Source organism: Ipomoea triloba, chromosome 9 (genome assembly GCF_003576645.1).
Source record: "Ipomoea triloba cultivar NCNSP0323 chromosome 9, ASM357664v1".
NCBI classification, from domain to species: Eukaryota; Viridiplantae; Streptophyta; class Magnoliopsida; order Solanales; family Convolvulaceae; genus Ipomoea; species Ipomoea triloba.
Window position 1 is genome coordinate 24,594,713 of NC_044924.1, and position 24,793 is coordinate 24,619,505.

Here is a 24,793-nt window from a genome sequence, read left to right on the forward strand (position 1 = left end):
TGCCATCTCCTATAGCAGCTAGCCACTATGCAAATTCTTGAACTGTTTTGAGATCAACTGTTGATTCTTTGTTTGAAAGTCTTAGATTCTTTGTTAACCTTAGCACTTGACATGAATCCCAAAGGTACGAAGAGTTGATTGAAGCTGAAACAATGTCTTGCCTTGAACCTTTAGGGATCACTGGCAGTATTTGTCTGAAATCACCACCGAGTACTACGGTCTTGCCTCCAAAAGTTCGGTTTCCAGCATTCTGATCAGTGAACCGAAGTAGATCCCGCAATGTCCTATCCAGTGCCTTGAAGCAATGCTTGTACATCATCGGTGCTTCATCCCATATTATTAGTTTGCACTGTATAATGAGTTCGGCCAAGTTACTACATTGGGTGATGTTGCAGGTTGAATCCTCCGTGACTGTAATAGGTATGGCAAACCTCGAGTGTGCTGTTCGGCCGCCAGGGAGCAGTAAAGATGCGATTCCACTCGATGCTACGTTTATGACAATATCCCCTCTCGAGCGAATTTTTGCAGACAACGCTCTCCAAACAAATGTTTTCCCAGTTCCACCATACCCGTAGACAAAGTACAACCCCCCCTTTTGGTGGTCTACATCATTTACTACAGTTTTGTACACAACTTTTTGCTCATCCGTCAATTGCCTCTCCATTGTTTGACTCTCCTTTAATAATGCGTCATGATCGTAATCAAGTTCATCCCACAACAGACGGTTATCACAACGGACAGCATCATCGAAGTTTGGAAGTGGCATATTCGGGTAATTTTTCAATGACTTGTTGTAGGACTGTAACAAACGCTCTATTTCAATCAAGGACAAATTCTTCTTCTCGTCATCGGACAAACACAAATCTATAAATTGTAAAGGACAATGTTAAACATATTATGATTAGATATTATAAGTCTGGAATATTATATAAAACGAATTATAATTTACCTTCTTGTTGCAACACTTTGCGCTTGTTAAATTGTACATCTTCTGCTAGATGTTGCCACACTACATTCCACACATTTTCCGGGCGATTCACCAAGTTCGAAGTAAGTAATATGACAAACAATTTCCTCATTGACTGAGTAGTAGACCACTGGCTTGCTTCGACAATGGCGTCAATGTATTCTTTATCATCATCTAACAAACCTCTAGCGTAACATGCATCTCGAAAAGTGGGGTATATGACACCCTTATATGACTTGATGTCCTCAAAATTAGTCGGCCCTCGAACTACATTTAGAAGACATCTCAAGTAGTATATTTCACCACTTCCTGGAGGTACATAAAAAATTCTTCCAATTGAGAACCCCCTCTGCCTGGGATGCCACTCTCTGATATCCTTCTTCCAAACAAACTTTGTTGGCATGTCAATGTATGGCAACTGCTTCGCTGAATCAAAATTCTTGTTAGCCTCAAACCAAGCAGTGAACATACTTTGATTGACCGTTGGTCGATTCAAGACATTATCTATACGATCATCATCCTCAAAAACAACAGATTGGCATTCAGGTAGATGGAAGCTTAATCTTTCAACTGGGGGGGTACCTAAATTGGACATCGTAGCTTAAAAGACGCCAAGTTGCTTCACAAGCAGAGACATACCTGCAATCGTAATACATTGCTATTTCATCAACCGTGTCATTCTGTTGGTCATCATTTGTGCTTTTATAGAATTGTGCAGTGACCCTGTCGTTGCCTTTGTTCACGTACTTAAAAAGATATTTGATCGCCCTAGATTGATTGCACCACTCCACATTGATGTGTGCCTTATACTTGAGAAGCAAGTATCTATTATGTGGTACCACATATCTGCTATCCAACTGCACACCATTCTTCTCCACAATTCTAGAACTTTCCCTTCGTTTGTACAATGGATACCCATCATCATCCCAAGTTGATACATTAACAAATTTCTTTGGGAAGTGCTTTGAACACTTATTGTTTACCATGCATGGAGATTTTGGTCTATGTAATCCACATGGTCCATGAATCATAAATTCTTCAACAGCTTTGTAGTATTCCATGTCAACATGTTTGTCAGGAATTTCAGCTGAAATGAATTTGTCCATTGATTCTGTCGTAAATGGTGTTGACAATCTTTCCAGAAAGACTATAATGTGAGCATGTGGTAAACCCCTCTTCTGGAATTCAATGGTATATACAACTGCAACGGGAAAATTGTAATAAATGTTAGGTTGCAAAATTTTCAAATATGATAAGTTACTCACCTTGATTTACAAAAACCCAAATTTAAAACACACATACCTGCAGTAACTGTACCGAACAGTTTACCCAACCGTATCTCTTTGACTAAGCAGTCCAACTTCATCTTAAACACCCTACATACAATGTCTGGCCTATCTTCAGCGTTGAGGTTGCATTTTTTCATGTATCTTTGAATCTCCGGCCACTTCGGGTTGCATGTAAATGTGATGAATAAATTTGGATAACCCTTATGTCGACAAATGGCCATAGCATCCTGATAGTTTTGGATCATATATCTAGCACCACAAGTGAAACTGGATGCAATATTATTCGTTTACCTTGTTTGCTAGTATCAACTTCTCCTCTGGTCAACGCATCTGACAGGCCTTTGTATGCTTCACATCTCAAGGACTTTTGATTATTTCTAATATACAGAAGCCTGGTGGGCTCAACCATAGTGTAAGCATCTACCAGGAATTGTTGGAAAAGTCTCCGTGCATATAAGATTGTGGACAAATCGTTAAACCTCTCATGTATCCTGTAAGCGAAGAACTCACGCTGCGACACACGACATCGACCACCACTTTGCTTGATTCGAACTTCATTGAATTGGATATCCTCTCTGTAGCCGTCTTCCCCATATGGGAAAAGAATGGGATATTGCAAAGGAAGGTAAGCAGGGTTAAGCTCGTTTATCCTCTTTAGACCACCTGAGTTAGTCTCAACCAAAATATCCCTGGAACCCATATTTGGATCAATGTCACCGACGATAAGAGCAACAACCTCTGACACCGTTGGTAGGTTGTATGTCCTTGCATCACAATTTCGCTTACCAATTAACCTCATCTTGAAATCTACCCCTGGATTTGAGTCAATATGTCCCTTGGCACAGCGAAATGATTTCACCAACACATTGTGTTCATCCAAGTCATGCTTTATATCTTTCACAATTTCCAAATGCACTGCTGGATTCTTTTCACCCATGCTAATACAAAATATTAAACAGGAGTTAGTGTTAGGTTAATTTGTTATGATTTTTAATTAAATACACTGATTAAGTACAAAGTAAATTGATAGAAATACAAAGTATTACCTGAATGAACTGATCCGATTGTCTACCTCATTATCCGTGTCGTGGATGTATAATTGAGCAAATTTGGGTCTATTACCTTCTTGAGGAATTAAACCTCCAATTAGGTGAAAATTCTGTCCATGAATCCTAAAAATAGGAGGGGCATTACCAATGTTTATGGATTTGTCCACCTTTGCTCCTAATGAGGTAAACGCAAACATGTTATTGTACCTCCTAATGTATCTTAAAAATTCTTTTTGTTTTTCTCCATGACTAAAAAATAAGTCAAACAACCTCTTAGGTGGTCGCATCATCTTAGGGAGCACAATTTTCCCATGGCCACAACAACCAGAATACTTTGGTGTCCCGTAACGTGCACCTTTATTCATTTTCTCTTCAAACCAAAAGATTGCATTGCAATTTTGACAAATGTTGCTCGGATCCCCAATATCGTGGTAAATCACTAATAAGAAGGAAACCATATATGATTATGAATTACATCAATTTAAAAGACATATAATTTTATGAATTGAATATACATTTGAATTAAAGATTAGTACTAATTTTCTTACCGGCGTCTTGCGGAACATTATCAATGTTGACCGTATCAACATTAGCAACCAATTCTTGTAAATGGCGAACAACAGGAGCTTCACATGTCGTTTTTTTTAGAACTTTGAATGGTGTAATTCGTCTCCAAGACAGTATTGTTCAAAAAAATACCTACACCCCAAAATTAGAATTTACAAAACTAACTGTCATGTTTTGTTTTCAAAATGACATACGTACAATATGTGTGTAATGCGTATTGTTTCAGAAGTGTAAAACATATTTTCATAAGAGAAAACATGGGTTAGTTGGGACTTTCCATACCGTTATTGTAGAAGGATGTATTTCTCTCCCCTGATCCCTGTACAGTTGCGTGTTCAGCTTCCAAATTGCGACTAAAATCAACCGCAATATTGGACCTTGTGCATTGACTACGTTGGTGGATTGTTGTGCCCAAAACTTATTACAACAATAAAATAAAAGTAAACAAAATCAGAACTTAGCTAAATTTAAATATTTTAGTTTAAAAAAACAACATTGTATTTAATTGTACTTATTGGTTCAAGGAATTGTTAATAAGAATAATTACATGAATTTTTTGGGTATAATTGCAAATATTGCTTTCAAAGTTTAGAGAACAGTTAATACGGGTATTACGTAATATAAACATTAATACCCCAAAAAATACAATACTAAATCTTGAAAAAGTATATNTTCTCCTCTGGTCAACGCATCTGACAGGCCTTTGTATGCTTCACATCTCAAGGACTTTTGATTATTTCTAATATACAGAAGCCTGGTGGGCTCAACCATAGTGTAAGCATCTACCAGGAATTGTTGGAAAAGTCTCCGTGCATATAAGATTGTGGACAAATCGTTAAACCTCTCATGTATCCTGTAAGCGAAGAACTCACGCTGCGACACACGACATCGACCACCACTTTGCTTGATTCGAACTTCATTGAATTGGATATCCTCTCTGTAGCCGTCTTCCCCATATGGGAAAAGAATGGGATATTGCAAAGGAAGGTAAGCAGGGTTAAGCTCGTTTATCCTCTTTAGACCACCTGAGTTAGTCTCAACCAAAATATCCCTGGAACCCATATTTGGATCAATGTCACCGACGATAAGAGCAACAACCTCTGACACCGTTGGTAGGTTGTATGTCCTTGCATCACAATTTCGCTTACCAATTAACCTCATCTTGAAATCTACCCCTGGATTTGAGTCAATATGTCCCTTGGCACAGCGAAATGATTTCACCAACACATTGTGTTCATCCAAGTCATGCTTTATATCTTTCACAATTTCCAAATGCACTGCTGGATTCTTTTCACCCATGCTAATACAAAATATTAAACAGGAGTTAGTGTTAGGTTAATTTGTTATGATTTTTAATTAAATACACTGATTAAGTACAAAGTAAATTGATAGAAATACAAAGTATTACCTGAATGAACTGATCCGATTGTCTACCTCATTATCCGTGTCGTGGATGTATAATTGAGCAAATTTGGGTCTATTACCTTCTTGAGGAATTAAACCTCCAATTAGGTGAAAATTCTGTCCATGAATCCTAAAAATAGGAGGGGCATTACCAATGTTTATGGATTTGTCCACCTTTGCTCCTAATGAGGTAAACGCAAACATGTTATTGTACCTCCTAATGTATCTTAAAAATTCTTTTTGTTTTTCTCCATGACTAAAAAATAAGTCAAACAACCTCTTAGGTGGTCGCATCATCTTAGGGAGCACAATTTTCCCATGGCCACAACAACCAGAATACTTTGGTGTCCCGTAACGTGCACCTTTATTCATTTTCTCTTCAAACCAAAAGATTGCATTGCAATTTTGACAAATGTTGCTCGGATCCCCAATATCGTGGTAAATCACTAATAAGAAGGAAACCATATATGATTATGAATTACATCAATTTAAAAGACATATAATTTTATGAATTGAATATACATTTGAATTAAAGATTAGTACTAATTTTCTTACCGGCGTCTTGCGGAACATTATCAATGTTGACCGTATCAACATTAGCAACCAATTCTTGTAAATGGCGAACAACAGGAGCTTCACATGTCGTTTTTTTTAGAACTTTGAATGGTGTAATTCGTCTCCAAGACAGTATTGTTCAAAAAAATACCTACACCCCAAAATTAGAATTTACAAAACTAACTGTCATGTTTTGTTTTCAAAATGACATACGTACAATATGTGTGTAATGCGTATTGTTTCAGAAGTGTAAAACATATTTTCATAAGAGAAAACATGGGTTAGTTGGGACTTTCCATACCGTTATTGTAGAAGGATGTATTTCTCTCCCCTGATCCCTGTACAGTTGCGTGTTCAGCTTCCAAATTGCGACTAAAATCAACCGCAATATTGGACCTTGTGCATTGACTACGTTGGTGGATTGTTGTGCCCAAAACTTATTACAACAATAAAATAAAAGTAAACAAAATCAGAACTTAGCTAAATTTAAATATTTTAGTTTAAAAAAACAACATTGTATTTAATTGTACTTATTGGTTCAAGGAATTGTTAATAAGAATAATTACATGAATTTTTTGGGTATAATTGCAAATATTGCTTTCAAAGTTTAGAGAACAGTTAATACGGGTATTACGTAATATAAACATTAATACCCCAAAAAATACAATACTAAATCTTGATATAAACATTAATACCCCAAAAAATACAATACTAAATCTTGAAAAAGTATATGAACACTGATCTAACGCATTTTAACTTACTATTAAAATAATCGTCCAAAAAATTGAATTCACAAAACTAACAGTTAAAATAATCGTCCAAAAAATTGAATTCACAAAACTAACAGTTAGTGTTTGTTGTACAAATGGCAAACGTAATACATGGGTTTAATGCGTTTTGTTTAAAAGATCGAACAGCTTACCATTAAATTTTCATAAGAGACAACATGGATTATTTAAAAATAGGCTTACCGTTATTGAAGAAGGATGTATTTGTCTCGGCTGATCCCTGTAGATTCGCGAATTCAGCTTCCAAATTGCGACTAAAATCAACGGATATACTGGACCTCGTGCATTGACTAACTTGATGGTTTGTCGTGCCCATAACTTATTAAAACCATAAAATAAATGTAAACAAAATTAGAACTTAGCTTTAGATCATATTATAGATTGATTTAAAAAAAAAACATTCTAGGGTGCCTTCGTAAGTGTTGGTTGTCCAAATGGCAAACGTAATATATGGGTTTAATGCATATTGTTTAAAAGACCTAACAACTTTTAAATTCCTTTCATAAGAGACAACATGGATTATTGAAGAATAGAAATACCGTTATTTAAGTTGGAAACACTTGTCTCCCATGATCCCTGTACAGTCGCGAATTCAGCTTCCAAATTCCGACTAAAATCAACGGCTATATTGGACCTCGTGCTTTGAGTAACTTGATGGTTTGTCGTGCCCATAACTTATTACAATAATAAAATCAATGTAAACAAAATTAGAACATATCTTTAGATCATATATTTGATTTTAAAAAAAATTATAGTGAATTTAACCAATCATTTCCAAAGTAAATGTTAATCAGAATTTTTTACGTGAATTGCATTATACAATTGCAAATTTTGCTTGCAAAATGCACTAAACATTAATACACAAAAAAAAAAAAAGCACGGGTAATTGGTATGAAGACCAAATTAAAGCATTTGAACTTAATATTAAAATAATCATATAATCTTTAATTTAAAAGCACTAACTTGTACTCAAATTAGTTAATGATTGGTTATTCGGCGTAGATGACGTTGCTCCAAAAGGTATTGCCTTTTGTAAATCATTGTAGCACATTACAGATTTCTTGTTCAATTTTTTTGTACATTGTGCTTTAGAGGGCCGAACTAATTAGAAAATTTCAAAAACCATTACATTTCTAATATAAAATACAGCAAATGTTAATTGAAAAAAAATATGGTTTATGTGACTTACCGTTAGTCACATCATTTAACGGTCCTCTAACTTTTGTACGTTGTACTGAAGTTGTAGCCGTTGAGGAAAAACAAATTCCAAGCATAAGATATACTCAAATCAGTATAATTTGTGTTAAGTTACCACATCTCAAATTGACATTATTCAAACAAAAAGCATTATACTATTTAATAGAAATTAGGTAAATGAATTATTTTAATTTAATGCAATTGGAAAATATTAAATTCGTTGTATACCTTCATTTGATATGAAACTTTGAGACTGGTTCTTGTTGCAACTAATACTATGAAACATTTAAAAATATGAAACATTTAAAAATAAGACGGGTATAATATGTTTATGCATCGACGTTTAAGAATACTTACTATGAGTTATAATGCTCAATGGTGAATTTATTGAATTCTCAAATACACCAAAAACGTAGGGATCAATCAATTGCGACCCATTTCCATGTTTGGGAGTATGTTTATTACTGAACTCTATGCATGACGCGTTTTCTTTATCTGTAAAGCACAAAAAAAAAGATTACAATTAAAAAAGAAAGTAGTAATAGTGAATTGCCGGCCTTATAATGAAGTTTTACTTGAATTAAAGTCTAAAATTTCTAGAAGCGCTATCTAACGGAATACAAATATCAATTGCCGCAACAGACAATTCAACATCGCAAATATATTTTTTCTGCATAAATATAAATATAGATATAAATAGCCACAAACTAAAACCAAAAAAAAAAAAAAAAACAGGGAATTCACCTGCTAAGTACACGTATTCTCTTTGCAAGAGAGATACGTGTACTAAGCAAATGAAAGTGAGATAGCGAAAAGGAAAGCCTGGTGTAGCCTTCATCCAGATTACCTCAGTTCTGTGCTCTNATAATCTTTAATTTAAATTGCATTATACAATTGCAAATATTGCTTGCAAAATGCACTAAACATTAATACACAAAAAAAAAAAAGCACGGGTAATTTGTATGAAGACCAAATTAAAGCATTTGAACTTAATATTAAAATAATCATATAATCTTTAATTTAAAAGCACTAACTTGTACTCAAATTAGTTAATGATTGGTTATTCGGCGTAGATGACGTTGCTCCAAAAGGTATTGCCTTTTGTAAATCATTGTAGCACATTACAGATTTCTTGTTCAATTTTTTTGTACATTGTGCTTTAGAGGGCCGAACTAATTAGAAAATTTCAAAAACCATTACATTTCTAATATAAAATACAGCAAATGTTAATTGAAAAAAAATATGGTTTATGTGACTTACCGTTAGTCACATCATTTAACGGTCCTCTAACTTTTGTACGTTGTACTGAAGTTGTAGCCGTTGAGGAAAAACAAATTCCAAGCATAAGATATACTCAAATCAGTATAATTTGTGTTAAGTTACCACATCTCAAATTGACATTATTCAAACAAAAAGCATTATACTATTTAATAGAAATTAGGTAAATGAATTATTTTAATTTAATGCAATTGGAAAATATTAAATTCGTTGTATACCTTCATTTGATATGAAACTTTGAGACTGGTTCTTGTTGCAACTAATACTATGAAACATTTAAAAATATGAAACATTTAAAAATAAGACGGGTATAATATGTTTATGCATCGACGTTTAAGAATACTTACTATGAGTTATAATGCTCAATGGTGAATTTATTGAATTCTCAAATACACCAAAAACGTAGGGATCAATCAATTGCGACCCATTTCCATGTTTGGGAGTATGTTTATTACTGAACTCTATGCATGACGCGTTTTCTTTATCTGTAAAGCACAAAAAAAAAGATTACAATTAAAAAAGAAAGTAGTAATAGTGAATTGCCGGCCTTATAATGAAGTTTTACTTGAATTAAAGTCTAAAATTTCTAGAAGCGCTATCTAACGGAATACAAATATCAATTGCCGCAACAGACAATTCAACATCGCAAATATATTTTTTCTGCATAAATATAAATATAGATATAAATAGCCACAAACTAAAACCAAAAAAAAAAAAAAAAACAGGGAATTCACCTGCTAAGTACACGTATTCTCTTTGCAAGAGAGATACGTGTACTAAGCAAATGAAAGTGAGATAGCGAAAAGGAAAGCCTGGTGTAGCCTTCATCCAGATTACCTCAGTTCTGTGCTCTAATCTGCAACTTTATTCTCATTCATTCTAACGGCAGATATATACACGGTATCTCACTCTCGCTATCTCACTCTCGATCTCCATCCTATGCTATTTCCTAATGCTCAGAGAATTACAACCCATCGTTTTTTTATCTACTTGGGTTTAACTGAATGATTTGGTAAGTGTTTGTTAAATACTATAGCCGCTTTAATCTGGATTAAGGTATTCTATTTGAGCGTCGATTTAGGTAAAAATTCGAAATCAATAGGGTTGTTATCTTAATTAATTTTAAGAAGTGTTAACCAACATCGCAAAAGGTTGGGTCTAGGGTTTTTGGTTTCAAGACTGTGCTGCATGTGTTGGTTTTGTAGATTAACTGAATCGACAGCAAGGATTTTGTTTATGTGCAGAGGGGGTTTAATTTTTAAATACATTCTCTATTTATTAGTCATACCTAGCAGATTGGATACGAATCTTCGTGAATCTACTATATTCGAATGTTTTTGGACACAGTAAAGATGAATATAAAGCTACTGTGTTATAACTAATGTGCTCACGCAAAGCACTGAGCAGAAAATGTTAATACTGAAGAATACTCAGTGCGTACCTGGTATTATAGGCTGAGGGTGTTTCCTTTTACTGCCAATGAGAGCTGACTTGGTAAGTTGCTTCATTATTTGCATTCATCAATTGTAGCTGTGTGTGTAAAATTTGCTTTCAAGGTTGAGGGTTTTTATATTGCTGGTTGATAATCCTGTGAAAATAATAATGAATGTTTTGGTAGCCTTTATGTAAGCACTGGTATCTATTAGACTGTTGGAATACTAAGAGTCTTTAAAGTAATTAATGTTGCTAGATCAATAGTAAAAATCATTTGCCAAAACTTCCTATATATGGTAAATCTGCCAATGTATATCATCTGTTTATTTTGAGTCAGTACTATCAGTTTGGCTTTATTTTTTTCTTTTTTGGATTTTTTTTTTAATTTTGGTGTATGATTATTATATCATTTTTCTTGTTGTGACTAATATGTATAATGTAGGTTTGGCAGATGATGAAATTATATTCTGATGCGTAATGATTAGCTTTTGCATGCTATGTTTTTTGTTTTAATGGTTGAGTACTAACTCAAGTGTTATCCAATGACAACACTAAGCAATTCTTGAGTATAAACTGCTGAGTTTGCTACTTGACCACTCTGTATTAGTGCTGGCAGTTTCCATTGGTCATCTATCACAAGCTAAGTGAGGTGTCCCTAGGTGTAGTTGTGCTTATACACTATTTGAACTATAAAATAACTGCTAAGCTATTATACTTCACTTAAGAAGAAACCACTTTTTACAGCATGTCAAGAATGGTTGTGAAAGATGCAAAAATGAGAAAAAGTCTACACTGGAGTTAATTAGCTAAGATAAGTGTCTGATTTTACCAAAATCTTTGTACATTTGGCAAATAGATGTTTGGTACTAATTTTTTGGGGTGCTTTGTTTGGTTGGTTCTGCCACTACCCCTCTTTGAGCGTCTAATTAGAGTTTTGGCAACACTATACTTAGAGTTTTGTCAATTGAGAGTTAAAGTGAACTTAGAGTTTAATGTTCTTTGGAGTCATATCTACTTTGTATTCTCCCTGTCTTCTTCAATATGATAACAGGGTGAGTTGCAACACTACAATTAGATATATGGAGGGCAAGATACGGAACTAATTCCACCAAGATAGGAGGATATCATTGGATACTTTTGGGCACATCCAATATGTGAAGCTAAACAGGTGCTGAAAAAGCTTGCTATGATAGTTGTTTTAATTTGCAAACTTATGTACGAAGGCACCAAGTAACATTAGTAAATATTTTTCAATTCATTAAGGAACTTGCAAGTCAGTATCATGGTCTAGGTATATCTGTAAAATATTGACTACTTAATGAACTGTTAGTGTAACCGTTAGTCAGTAAAATATTGTTTTAATCAACTTCAAGGTTCTCTTTAAAAGTATTTCTAAAAGAGAACAAAGTACTTCATTACTTAATCCTTTGTGCTCCCTAAGTGTAACAGGCAATTTAGTATCATGGGCCATTTCCTTAATCCCGCATTTTGAGTCTAAGTTGTTATTGCCTTTGATGTAGAAACTTCTTCCATAAGCTGGTTTAGCACATAAGCAGCGAAGTTCATATGAGCTCAAAGATAAGTCCATGATATCAATTTGTATGGGATTCCAGCAAAGTATTTTAAGGGATTATGAGTTTTGTTTTGACTGAGTCTAATTAGTATAAAATTATGACTGCATGACTAAATTTATAGGTCAGTTGTGGAAAAAAGAACACATGCTTGCTTACTGTTTATTGCATGACTGGACCAAAATGAACGCATAATTTCCTTCATTAGCATTGTGAAAATATCAATGGAAAAAAACAATGTCTACAGAGAATGAGCTTTTTATTACAGTTGTACAACCATCCTTGGGAGTTCACCCATAATTTGCTTGATTAGCATACTGATACAAACAGTAATAAAAACTCTCTAATGTATAATATCCTTGATAAAACTCTCTAATCTATAAAAACCTAATTCCTTGGATGCAATCTTTAAGATATCCATAGTGTTTTTCCTCCAGTCCTCTTGCTTGCTAGATACCTGCACACAGAACAACATAATACTATGCATAATATCTCTAATGTCAGAGTAAATGAAAATTACAATGTCACCAAGAGTTAAGAAGTGAATCTGAGACATGTTTTCCAAAGTGCAATACTATTAGGAATACAGTACCCATCAGCCAAAAGGACTTGAGTTACATCATAAGATGAGCAGATCTTGACCTCACCATCTAAAAGAAAATGCCAAAAAAATTAATCGAGGAATTAATTCCTTCAGAATGCTTATGTGCATAATTGTAAATGCAGATTTGACTAACCTCTGAGCCCTCTTTTTATCCTACAGAATTGTATAAGAACTATCACAGGATCTTTGGATGGAGCTTCATATAAATGCTGAATCTTGGAAACGTGGTCGTCCCAAAATGTGCAGGTTAACTTTTGACCACTGTTTGTTTAAACACACAAATAAGTTTGTTTGTAAATAATATAGCATTAGCATCAATAGTTTTATATTTACTGGGCATCCTCAAGCACAAAGTCTATGAGCCTAGCATTATTTCCACCAATCGTTTTTTCTTGAGGTCCATAGACTTCAACAACCCGACCAATGATATCTATTCAATAATTCAGAAAATTTGAAATAACTTAACTGAAAAAAAAAATATATAGACCTAACAGCCTGCCATGAGGAATGCGAATGAATTAAAAAGAGTATTGATAGGCTAGAAATCTTACCAATGAGCTCTTTCTCATTTAATTCTGAATTACCTTTCAAACTATCAAAAGGTCTCAATCTGTACATTAACCAAGGGAAATTCTCTGACCTCAACTCTTTGTAAATAGTTTCATGATTCAATTGCATCATATATTCGTTCATGCTAGTCTTGTAGGTATGCCAGTTTGAAACAACGTAAAAGTTCTTGATAGCATACACTTTGCCTTCTACAAAACCGTTGCTAAACTTTGGAACAATCTTTGCTGGTATAGTTGTATGAATGACATTTCCCTATCAATTATATGGTTATTAGCATTTGCAACAGAGAATGTATGTGATATTATTTCTGCAGTACATACGTATGACTAATATGCCTAATTCTATTTTATGCAGATTAAGACGCAAAAAAAAAAATACAGATTAAAAGGCAAAAACACATACCTCTGGGTCGTGTAAGACCAATTCTTGACTCTTTAGGTCAGCAGAACCTTTCTTTTCCCGTACCAGGTAGCTACGAATAACTCTAACCTTTATTGCACTCCTATTGTTGAAGGTAGACAATCCGGTAGCCAGAGAGTACATCCCCATATTGGACTGAACTTAAATGCGAATGGATCTCAGTTTTGGATGTTGAGATTGATTTAGCGCTTCTAATATATATTGTGATCCCAAATCCCAACTCTAAGTTTGAAACTGGCAGACTTCTACACGCTGAATAATTGTTTTTTTATTCCCGGTGCTATATAAATGAAGAATCCTCGTTTGCCGAATCGTTGTAAACGATTCGATTTCCCCATGAACTCTAATCATGGCGTCGTTACCTTTTTTAAAACACTTTTAAAACAAACGATTAATTAACGTTGTTACCTTTCATAGTTTGACAGCCAGCGCATTAACTGCCCTAAGTATGCTAATTCGAGCGGCATTTTTTGACCAGCAAAACGTCACCGTTTTTGATTGGGCGGGAATTGTGGCCTAAGTGCATTTACTGCTCTTCTTATGGCTATTTTATATTAGAGATATATAGTCAAAGAGAGTTAGACCTAAATTGAGTAGAAAAAATGGCAGTCAAATTATTTAATCAAATGGATGGTTCAGATGAATTATTTAATCAAATAGATGGTTAAGATAATTCAGATTAATATTATTAATAGAGATTACCTAATTTAACCTTACTTTTATGATTATCCGTTAAGTTTTCCGTTAAATATTCTCTTCTCCGTTAACTTTTAACTTACCCATTAATTTCTATAAGAAAGGTATTAGGTTCGAACCTCATCTCAATCAAATTTGACATAATTAAGTTTCTCACACTATTTTACTCTTATTAAATTAATAAAAATAAATAAATTAGTAGCTACAACAAAAAATGATATATATGTATTTCTTTAATTTAGAATTATGATTCATTATCAAAAAATTAAATTAAATAAGAGAAACAATTTCATTAGTTATATTGTCTTTATTTTCTCTCATTCAAAGATTCTTTACATTCAAATTTATCAACTGATATTCATTACATTGTCCATTATCTTATTTTTACAATATCTTGTAATTAAATATCAAAGTTATTATTATCAAAAAAAAATATCAAAGTTATAGTACAAAATAATGTTATATATTTATTTACCAAGTATTTTATTAATACTATAAAAAAATTAAAATAATTTGAAGCTGATTATATTAACTACTTGGGGATTGGTTGACAAAGAGAGTACTCAAATAATAACCCAACAAATTAAAGCGGAATCACTCTATTTTACTGTTATTGAATTAAATAAATTAGTAGTTACACCAAAAAATGATACATATGTATTTCTTTAATACCATGAAAAAAGTAAAAAAAGAATAGTTTGAAACCAATCATATTAACTATTTGGGGGATTGGTAGACAATGAAAGTACTCAAATAACCCATTACCCAGCAAATTGAAGCGAGAAACTATCTTTTAATATCTTTAGAATACATAATATTTTAAATTTTCAAATTTTTATTAATTTATTTAATCTTTTTTCTTAAATTAGGGATTTCTTTATCCACAATAACTCATTCAACAATAATGGTTGAACCAAATGAACCCCAAGCAGAACACCTAAAGGAAAGTCCATAGCTCATATAGGTAATTATGGTATGGGAAAGGGTTGTTTAGTCTTTTGCTATTTAATGTATTTATTACCATTTTAATTTAGGTGTTAATTTTATTTGTTTCCTTTATTTGTTTGGTTTTCCCTCTTCCCAGCCGTAATCTTATTTTTATTGTCTCTGTGTTAGTACAATGCACACTCTGATTACCTTAAAAGCACACACTACACTCTACATCCAGTGGAACGCACGTAGCTCAACTAGCGCCTGCACACGCTTAACATAGTTGGCAAGTAACTATGCAAACAAGTAAAATCGTGCAAAAAAACTTCCATCAAAATCTGTAACGGTTCATCCAAGATGATAACAATATTAAGACAAATGTTTAATTGAAAGAGACGAAGGTCACTATCTATGCATTATTAAAATTACACGTTCTTGGTCTGTGCACGGGTAACTCCCAATTCTCGTTTCTTTCTCTTTAGGCAGTTCTGACTATCATGTCCGTTTGCCAATCCACATGTCGCACACGTGCGGCCTTTTTTTTTTCAACCCTTAACCCATTAACGCACACTCCTAACCCATTAACACACAGACTAACCTACCAAATATCACAATCACCCATGATGAACTCCATGAGCCTACGCAAAATTACATTCAAAAATTCGCATATTTATACCATCCACAAACACACATTGCCCAGCGTTACGCACACGCTCGCGGCCAAGAAAGCACACACCGACTTAAACGAAAGCACACTTCTACAAAGCACCCCCATGCCCCACCCCCCTAACCCATCAACGCACACTCCTAACCCATTAACGCACAGACCAACCTACCAAATCTCACAATCACCCATGATGAACTCCATGAACCTATGCAAAATTGCATTCAGAAATTCGCATATTTATACCATCCACAAACACACATTGCCCAGCGTTACGCACACAATCGTGGCCAAGAACGCACACACCGATAGACCAAATACAAACCTTGAAAAGTGCATTTGAAATCATACGTATCGGTGTTGTCGTTTGCCATGGGGGACTCTTGGACATTTGAGACTAATTCTTCTCATTTTCTTACAGGTTGTGTGTTAAAATCAGACAAAAGATCCCAACATAACTTGAACTGGGTTACCTTGAATAGGATTCCTTAATATATAGAAATTATTATGTTCCATTAATTTCCTTTATTATGCATTCTAATCAAATTACAACTCTATCATTTTCTTTTAATTCTATCCTAATATTATTCATATTTTAGGATTAATCCTAACCATTAATTCCTATTTTATAGATGACTCAGATGGGATCTCATGATCTCATCTTATAAGGTGATCTCATTGGATCCAGCCCCTATATATATATATATATATATATATATATATATATATTATGTTTAATTTGACTTATGTTGTAGTACAGTTATGTATAATGCATGCTGTGAAATTGATCAAAACAAATGCATAAATTGATCTACGTACGTATTGGCATTTAACTTTCCTTATGATTATTGAATTATTATCTCCTACATACAAAGAGTAATCTTAAATTGGGGACTTTAAAATTAAACCTCTACAACTTCAATCTTCATCGGTCTCCCATCCCAGGCTAGATTCTGAAACTTTCTTAGAACTTTTATAGCATGTGAGGACTAAAAAAAAATCATTTCTGCAATTCCCTGCCACAATTACACATACACGTACGTATTCATCACATACCTATGACTCTATGAGCTTATATATATACATACATTAAGTTATATGATTCCTAGCATGCATGAAAACTCACCTAAATCTGAGAATCTCTATAAGAATACCTAGACATTTCTCTCCAGCATTGATAACTTGAAACAACAATCAATAAAGGCTAAAGCTTTTGACAGGTAAACCTTAGTTTCAGAATATAAAAGGCTCAACATACTCCATGTTCATTGTATTATAGTCCAAAGATAAGTCAGATCAATCTTTGAGATCAGTTGTCAGTTTAGAATAGTAAAAACAATAACTTGAATGCTAAGTCATTTCTCCACCATTTCATCAGAGTCCAAGTAACTGATTCAATGCTAGATCATTCACGTATATACAAAAATAAATCACATAAAAGGGACTTAAAAACAAAAAAAAACACCCATCTTTAAACATATGCATACATGTTCCTACACACGGAAGACGTGCTAATAAACAAGAAATACGAAGATGCACGCTCTCTCACTTATGCAGAGTTCTCCATAGGACGATTGTTCTATGTTCCGCCAGGATGTGGAGAATTATACTATCTAAGATGCCTTTTAAATCTAATACGTGGACCTTCTAACCACAAGGATATACGCACTGTTGTGGGTGTCATTCACAAATCATATAGGGATGCGTGTTATGAATATGGATTATTAGATGATGACAAGAAGTACATCGACTGCCTAACTGATTCGAGTTACTGGGCATCTGCGTCTGCTTTAAGACGATTATTTGCTACGCTGCTGACTTCAAGTACAATCAGTAGGCCAGAGGTCGTATGGGATGCTGTTTGGGAATTTCTTGCAGAGGATGCACATTTTCATCATCGACGTCTCATTCACAATCCAAGTATTTCGACATGCAAAAAAAATTATTCGACTTACTTATTTGCTTATCATTATTTATAAATAAAATTATTTGTTTATTTTTTTTGTTTTGTTTTTGGACTATGAACATCTGTTGTTATCATATTCCGATAAGAAACAATTTGCTCTTGTGGAGTTGGAGAAATTGTTATCTTTGTGGGGGAAGAGTTTGAGAGACTTTCCAGAAATGCCACTTCCAGACGAAACCAGCATGGGGTTGATGGAAAACATGTTGATAGCTGAAGAGTTGGCATATGGCATGGAATCGTTGAAGACAGAGCATGAAACGTTGGTAACACAGTTGACGGATGAGCAAAAGAATGTTTACGACTCTATGATAAATGATATTGATTGTAATGGAGGTGGACTCTTCTTTGAATATGGTTACGGAGAAACAGGCAAGACATTCGTGTGGATGACGTTATCCTTAAAGATAAGGAGCCGCCTGAGATATTGTTCTAAGCGTTGCTTCAAGTGGAATAGCATCTTTGCTCTTACCGGGAGGCAGAACGGCGTATTCCAGATTTGCTATACCACTCTCATTGAATGAATATTCCACATGCAATATATCGCAAGGCAGTGACCTTGCTGAGCTTATAATAAGGAGCAAATTGATAATATGGGATGAAGCACCGATAACGCACAAATACTGTTTTGAGGCTTTGAACAAAACCATGAGGGATCTATTGAGGTTTGTCATACTGGGTAGTGCTGAAAAGACATTTGGTAGAAAGACAGTAGTTTTGGGTTGTGATTTTAGACAGATTCTTCCAGTTATTCCCAAAGCAACGAGACCAATAATTGTCGAAGCAACTATTAATTCTTCATACCTTTGGACAAATTGCAAGGTAGTGAGGCTCACGAAGAACTTAAGACTACGGAACTTAACTTCAGAGGAAGATAGACAGACGGTTGATTGGTTTTCAAAATGGATTGCAGACATCGGATATGGGATAACAGGGGTTGTAAACAATAGGTTGTCTAAGATCGATATTCCGCCAAGGTTTCTCTTGAAGTGTGGACATGATCCCATAGCAACTATAGTAAAAAACATCTTCCCAAGCGCGAGATATGGCATGATTGATGAGTTGCACCTAGAAGGCCGAGCGATCCTGTCACCAACTTTAGATGTGGTTGATCAAATTAATCAGTACATGTGCGACATGAACACTACAGAAGGTCAAACTTATTTAAGTTGTGACTCTTTGTGAAAGGCAGAATCAGACGGTGAAAATCTATTACAAGTATGCACTCCTGAATTCTTAAATAGTCTGAGATTGTCTAGGCTTCCCAATCATTCATTGACATTAAAGGTTATTGGTCTTTGCAATGGTACGCGCCTCATTGTCACAAGATTGATAGATCATATTGTGGAAGCAAAAATAGTTAATGGGACACATCAAGGAACCAAAGTTCTTATTGCCGGAATGTCTCTCACCCCATCTGATACGAGATTGCCCTTTAAGTTCCAACGTAATCAATTTACGTTGATGCTTGCATATGCAATGACTATCAACAAAAGTCAAGGCCAAACACTAACTCACGTTGGATTATTGCTAAAAAACTGATCTTTAATCACGACCAGTTGTACGTGGCTTTTTCACATGTCACTCATCTTGATGGCCTGTTAGCTCTAGACGAGTAGGGACAAAATTCTTTTACTACTACCAATGTCGTCTACAAAGAAGTTTTCAATAATGTGTAATTCAAAAAAGTTATATTATGTTTTCTTTTTATAGAAAGATGACAAAATTGTTATATATCTATATAGAAAATATATCTTCCGTAGATATAATTTATATAATTGAGTTGCTACACAACGAGATAATTAGACCAATTAATACAAATCCTAAACATTGATGTATATTGTTTAAAGTATCAACACCGAATGTGTATATCTACATGTTTGTTATTAATTGGTAATTATTTGTTCATATTCAAGCAATAATAATATCACAAAACACAATCGATTCAACTTAATTCTCCAATTCCACTATATAATATTTGATGTTACGGTTTACACAATTGTATTTCGATATAAATATTATTAACATATTATAACAAATCCATTCCGTGCAACGCACGAGTGGAAATGCTAGTTTGAAATAAAATCAATAGTCAAGATACCAATTTTGATCAAATTAAAGGCCGATAATAAAAATTGATAAAAGTCAGTCAAAAAACCATTCATGGAATTAACTCTTATCCAAAATGTTCCATTAATATACATGTCCGTTCTTGTATAATACTCCATATAATTTATCAAAAGATATTTAAGTATATAACATAATAATACATGAAAATTATCAAATAGAAATTGTGGCCTAATTACTAATTAGTTGGTTACACCTATAATTGAATTTGAATCATTCTTAATATTTTTTAAAAGACAGTGTTATTGGTTCCTAATTGTACCACCCACAAATCAATCATTCCATGATATGATAAACTCATAAACATTAGTAAAATTAAAATTAAAATTAAAATTAAAAACTAATGCTAATGATTTTGCTACGTTATGAAATAGTTGGTTTGTGACTTGTAAAATTAAGCGTAATTAGCATTTTTCTTTTTCAAATTTAATTCATCTTACAGATTTTGATCTATGTGACCTAGTAATTTCACAAAATGCAGCACCAATGGTTTTTTTTTTCTTTTAATTTTTGGGAAATCAAAGTACGTCTTGGGGTAACATAAATTTACTGCTCATGAAAGTAAAAAAGAAATGAAAGTAAATAAGATAATAAAAACATACTAACAAAAACAAACGAACACACAAAATATTTGAAGCCAACAAAAATCAGGAAATTACAAATATAGCACTGCCTCCAGCCTAGCTCAGGAAAGCAAACAATGCCCCTACAACAATTGAAACCCCAACCACCACTTTGCTCATGCAACCAGACCCACCCATGGCGGCATTAGGCGGCGATGACGTGGCCGTCGGCGTTGTTCTGCCAGATGGCGTTGAAGTTGACGGCGGAGAGTCAGAGCCGGATGACGGCGGAGACGGGGTGGCGGTGGCCGGCGGCGAGCCGGCAGGGGCGGCGGAGCTTCCGGAATCAACATTGATTGCCAATTTCATCCCTGTTTGGCAGTGGCCAATGGTTGGGCAGATGAAGTACATTGGGCCAGATTTGGATAGCTTGATGGTGGTTGCGCCGTCGGTGTAGGACTGGATGGCGTTTCCGGCGTTGCAGTTGTCGTAATCGTCTTTGCTCACCACGTCCACGCCGTGGCTTCCTCCGTAGTTGAAAACTGATCGCCGTCATCCATGATTAGTTTTCATAATTAGTTTTAAAAAAATATATGTAATTCGAGGAAATTAAATTTTGAATATGCCAATTTTATTTTTCAATTCATTTTAATATAGTCTATTTTTTTTTGGTGTAACCCAGGGTGTCGGATACAATGGTTAACCCCTCGCTGGATTGTAGGCACCTCTATTGGGTGGGATAGCTGGCCTGGAGATTTAAGACTGCTCCAAACCCAAAGTCAAGAATTGAACCCTTGACCTTTGGTTAAGAATGAATGAGTCTATTGGTTATTGAGTTACGTTGTTCTAAAGTAGTCCTAAGAAAATAAGGAATGCTACCTGTACGGATTTAATTCATTGGTTCAATAAGGAGTATTTAGAGAAAGAAAATAAGGAATGTAATGGGTAAAAATATTTTGATGACGGGTAGCTAAATGTCCAAACATACATTTATTATTTTATATTTATTACTTTTTTCGTTTTGAAAAACTACTCTATTGATTAAGTAATATATTTTCAGTTAGGGATTGGTTTGGAAACTTGAAAAATATTTTTCATAAAATGATTTTTAGAAAATAACACATGTTTTTAGAAAAATATTTTAAATTTTTAGTGCTTGGCTGAATGTTAAAAAACTATATTTTTTATTTGGCTGAAAGTAAAGAAATTATATTTTTTTCTATTTAGTTTATTCTTGAAAATGATCATATTATTTGTTATAATAATAATAATAATAATAATAATAATAATAATAATAATCCAGAAAATTAAATGGTTTGAAGAGATATGAGAGACAGGAAAATAAAAAATCCCTTTAGGAAGACATTTTCTTGGGTCTTTTTTCTGTTAACCATAATGAATATTTTGCTTTTGATTTTATTTTCTTGGAGTTCTTGGAATGCTCAAACACGGAAAAAAACTAAATCCAAGAAATATCGAAAGTCATTCTGAATTTTCAAACGGTACCAAAATGTACTACATCAGTTCCTAAAAAGGTTATTATTTTTAAAAACGTAACTCACCAAGATTGTCACCCATGGCGAATGTCTTGCTTGATGCCCAAGTGGTATAATCTCCGGACTGAGTCCACCCGCTGCTATCTCCGACGGTATGATCGGCGGCGAAAGCTACCGGAACTGCCAATAAAACAAAAAGAAGAGCAAAATTAACTGCCACAGCCATCTATCTCAAGCAGGGTTTTAACTGGCCGACCTATATGTTAATTTTGGGAAGTGAAGTGAAGGGGAGAAGAAGGTGTAGTTTGAATTGGCATTATGGTGCAGAGAAACTTTATATATATAGACATCACAATGCTGTTGGTAGTTACGTGTAATGTGTAATGATTTAAGTGAGGGTAAACTATTGAATTGCAAACTTTGAATCGGACTTATTCTAGATTTAATCACCTACCATCATAACTAATCACTAGCCAATATATTTGACATTACACAAGTTTAAATTATAAAATTATTTTATTTCTTGCTTGACTAGCTATACATAAATTGACTGAACCTAACACACATATATATAATAAACTAATATCATAGGAAGTATAATAAGATTGATCTCATATCTACTGGACTCCATAATATATGGACAAAAGATTGTGGTGTGATACTTAAATTGAGATTAAACATATATACATTTTTGAGCTAATTTTTGTGGTAGAATTAAGGTTATTTGATGCTCTCATTGAAAAGTACGTGCATGATCGAAAATAGCGTGTTTAAATGCTTAATAAGGTTCAATGTGAGCTGTCTAAGGTAAGCTTCTACAAATATCAACTTCTCAACGGGTGGACAATGATATTATCCTACAATATAATATCAAAGTAACTTTAATTTAGAAAGGAAATGTATCAAGACTACTTCCAAATTGCGCACCTAGCACCAAAAGGTCTATTCATAATCGCTAGCTATGTCTTATTTTACTTGTTTTATTTATCATCTATTAATAAAATTAATTATTCTTTCTTCACTTATTTTCTTTAAGGGAAAATCACACTTTTGGTCTCTCAATTAGTAGCACATTTGCAATGTTCTCCCTATCTTCCAAATTGGACACTTTCTATCCCTCAGTTATTGAGACATTAGTCAATTTAGTCCTTTTGTTAGTTAATCACAATAAACTCTGTTTAGACCATGGGTATAATTGGAATTTCACATAAGAAAATGCACTTTTGGTCACTCATCATCAATTTCTTCCCCGTGTTGAACACAATCGACACCAATCTGGATGCCAAGAACATTGCCACCATTCTCCGGCACTGTGAGGCCGGCGAAGGTGTTCTTCGTGGACTACGAGTATGTGAAGAAGGCCAGGAAAGCGGTGGAGTTGTTGATGGCGGAGAATACTACGCAAATGTCCATGGTGGTTATGATCGACGATGTGGATTCTCCCAACGGAATCCGCCTGGGCGAGCTGGAGTACAAGCAGCTAGTTGTGGCGGTGAGAGCCCCTGCGCATTTGTAGTCGAAAAGTCGGCCGGGAAATTGAATGAAGCCAAAATCGTGGCGCATTGCCAGAAAATACTGTTGGGATTTGTGGTGCCCAAGAAAATCCAATTCCAGAAATTGAATCCAGCCATTCCACGCGTTCATGCTCGTCGATTACCAATTTCTTCTTTCTTTGAGCTTTATCTTCTACGTCTCTGTTGTAAAGGGAAAGTAGCCCAACTGACCATGTTCTTCTACCCAGAACATTCTTGTAATGCTCTGCATAATCTGGTTCCAACTCATAGAAGCTGTTGAATATTACACCATAGCTTGTATCCTCTGATTCACTAACGCGTTTAAAGATTTTTGTGAAGGGAGTTTCAAGTTCGCTGCGTTCAAAAGGAGAAACTTGCAATCTGGTGAGTTTGAGTTGGTGAGGAAGATTGGGAATCGTAAAAAGTTCAAAATCAGATGAACCTGGGGAGTGCATCGCCGGAGGGGATTTTTTCGGCACTCTAGCAATCTTCCGACAAGTCAACCTATCTTCAAGTAGCAATAAATTGCTGATGAGGGACCAAAAGTGCATTTTCCTATGTGAAATTCCAATTATACATATGGTCTAAACGGAGTTTATTGTGATTAACTAACAGAAGGACTAAATTGACTAACGTCTCAATAGTTGAGGGATCGAAAGTGTCCAAATTGAAAAATAGGGAGAACATTGCAAATATGTTACTAATTAATTGAGGGACCAAAAGTGCGATTTCCCCTTTCTTTAAATTACTTATAATTTATAATTCATTTTTGTTTTTAATAAGATTTTTTATTATAATTTTTAAATATATAAATTTGTAAACTAATATCAAATTAAATATTACAAAAATTACTTTATAAATTAGGAATTATTTGAATCAAGTCTTATTATTAATGGGATTATAGTGAAATTGAATTTAAATCATTTAAAGTAAAGTGAGTCATGTACTAACGAAATCAACATTATTACGTGGACCATGGTTCACACAGCTATATGAAAAATATTATCAAATAATATATATTCAGTATACAAATAATGTACTTTAAGTATATTAAAAATGTTCATTATATTCCGGTAAAGTACATTATTTGAGTACTAAAAATACATTATTTTGTATAATGTACATTTCATAATATACTTTTAATATA

At 34.1% G+C, this 24,793-nt stretch overlaps 3 protein-coding genes across 3 annotated transcripts; all 3 read right to left on the reverse strand.

Annotated features, from left to right (window-relative positions):
- Nucleotides 1–25: 25 nt before the first annotated feature.
- LOC116029803 (ATP-dependent DNA helicase PIF3-like) lies at nucleotides 26–1,436 on the reverse strand. Its single transcript, XM_031271845.1, has 2 exons — nucleotides 950–1,436; nucleotides 26–864 (listed from the first exon to the last, which is right to left on the reverse strand). Exons 1-2 carry the CDS (start codon nucleotides 1,434–1,436, stop codon nucleotides 26–28), a joined length of 1,326 nt encoding a protein of 441 aa, XP_031127705.1.
- An 11,071-nt stretch (nucleotides 1,437–12,507) lies between these two features.
- On the reverse strand, nucleotides 12,508–13,822 carry LOC116029804. The gene is made up of 6 exons (XM_031271846.1): nucleotides 13,676–13,822; nucleotides 13,288–13,525; nucleotides 13,037–13,133; nucleotides 12,837–12,964; nucleotides 12,692–12,749; nucleotides 12,508–12,556 (listed from the first exon to the last, which is right to left on the reverse strand). Exons 1-6 carry the CDS (start codon nucleotides 13,820–13,822, stop codon nucleotides 12,508–12,510), a joined length of 717 nt encoding a protein of 238 aa, XP_031127706.1.
- Nucleotides 13,823–20,549: 6,727 nt separating this feature from the next.
- LOC116030320 (mavicyanin-like) lies at nucleotides 20,550–22,441 on the reverse strand. Its single transcript, XM_031272540.1, has 2 exons — nucleotides 22,199–22,441; nucleotides 20,550–21,178 (listed from the first exon to the last, which is right to left on the reverse strand). The coding sequence occupies exons 1-2, from the start codon at nucleotides 22,356–22,358 to the stop codon at nucleotides 20,754–20,756; spliced, it is 585 nt and encodes a 194-aa protein (XP_031128400.1). The 5' UTR covers nucleotides 22,359–22,441; the 3' UTR covers nucleotides 20,550–20,753.
- Nucleotides 22,442–24,793: the final 2,352 nt, after the last annotated feature.

Coding starts and splice junctions, on each gene's coding strand:
- LOC116029804 (XM_031271846.1), bottom strand. CDS start 13,822: ATGGGGATGTACTCTCTGGCTACCGGATTGTCTACCTTCAACAATAGG. Junction 13,134..13,287: donor ACCTTTTGATAGTTTGAAAG/GTAATTCAGAAT, acceptor ATTATTGAATAG/ATATCATTGGTCGGGTTGTT. Junction 12,750..12,836: donor GATAAAAAGAGGGCTCAGAG/GTTAGTCAAATC, acceptor ATTTTCTTTTAG/ATGGTGAGGTCAAGATCTGC.
- LOC116030320 (XM_031272540.1), bottom strand. CDS start 22,358: ATGGCTGTGGCAGTTAATTTTGCTCTTCTTTTTGTTTTATTGGCAGTT. Junction 21,179..22,198: donor CGCCATGGGTGACAATCTTG/GTGAGTTACGTT, acceptor GACGGCGATCAG/TTTTCAACTACGGAGGAAGC.
- LOC116029803 (XM_031271845.1), bottom strand. CDS start 1,436: ATGTTCACTGCTTGGTTTGAGGCTAACAAGAATTTTGATTCAGCGAAG. Junction 865..949: donor CAAAGTGTTGCAACAAGAAG/GTAAATTATAAT, acceptor TACAATTTATAG/ATTTGTGTTTGTCCGATGAC.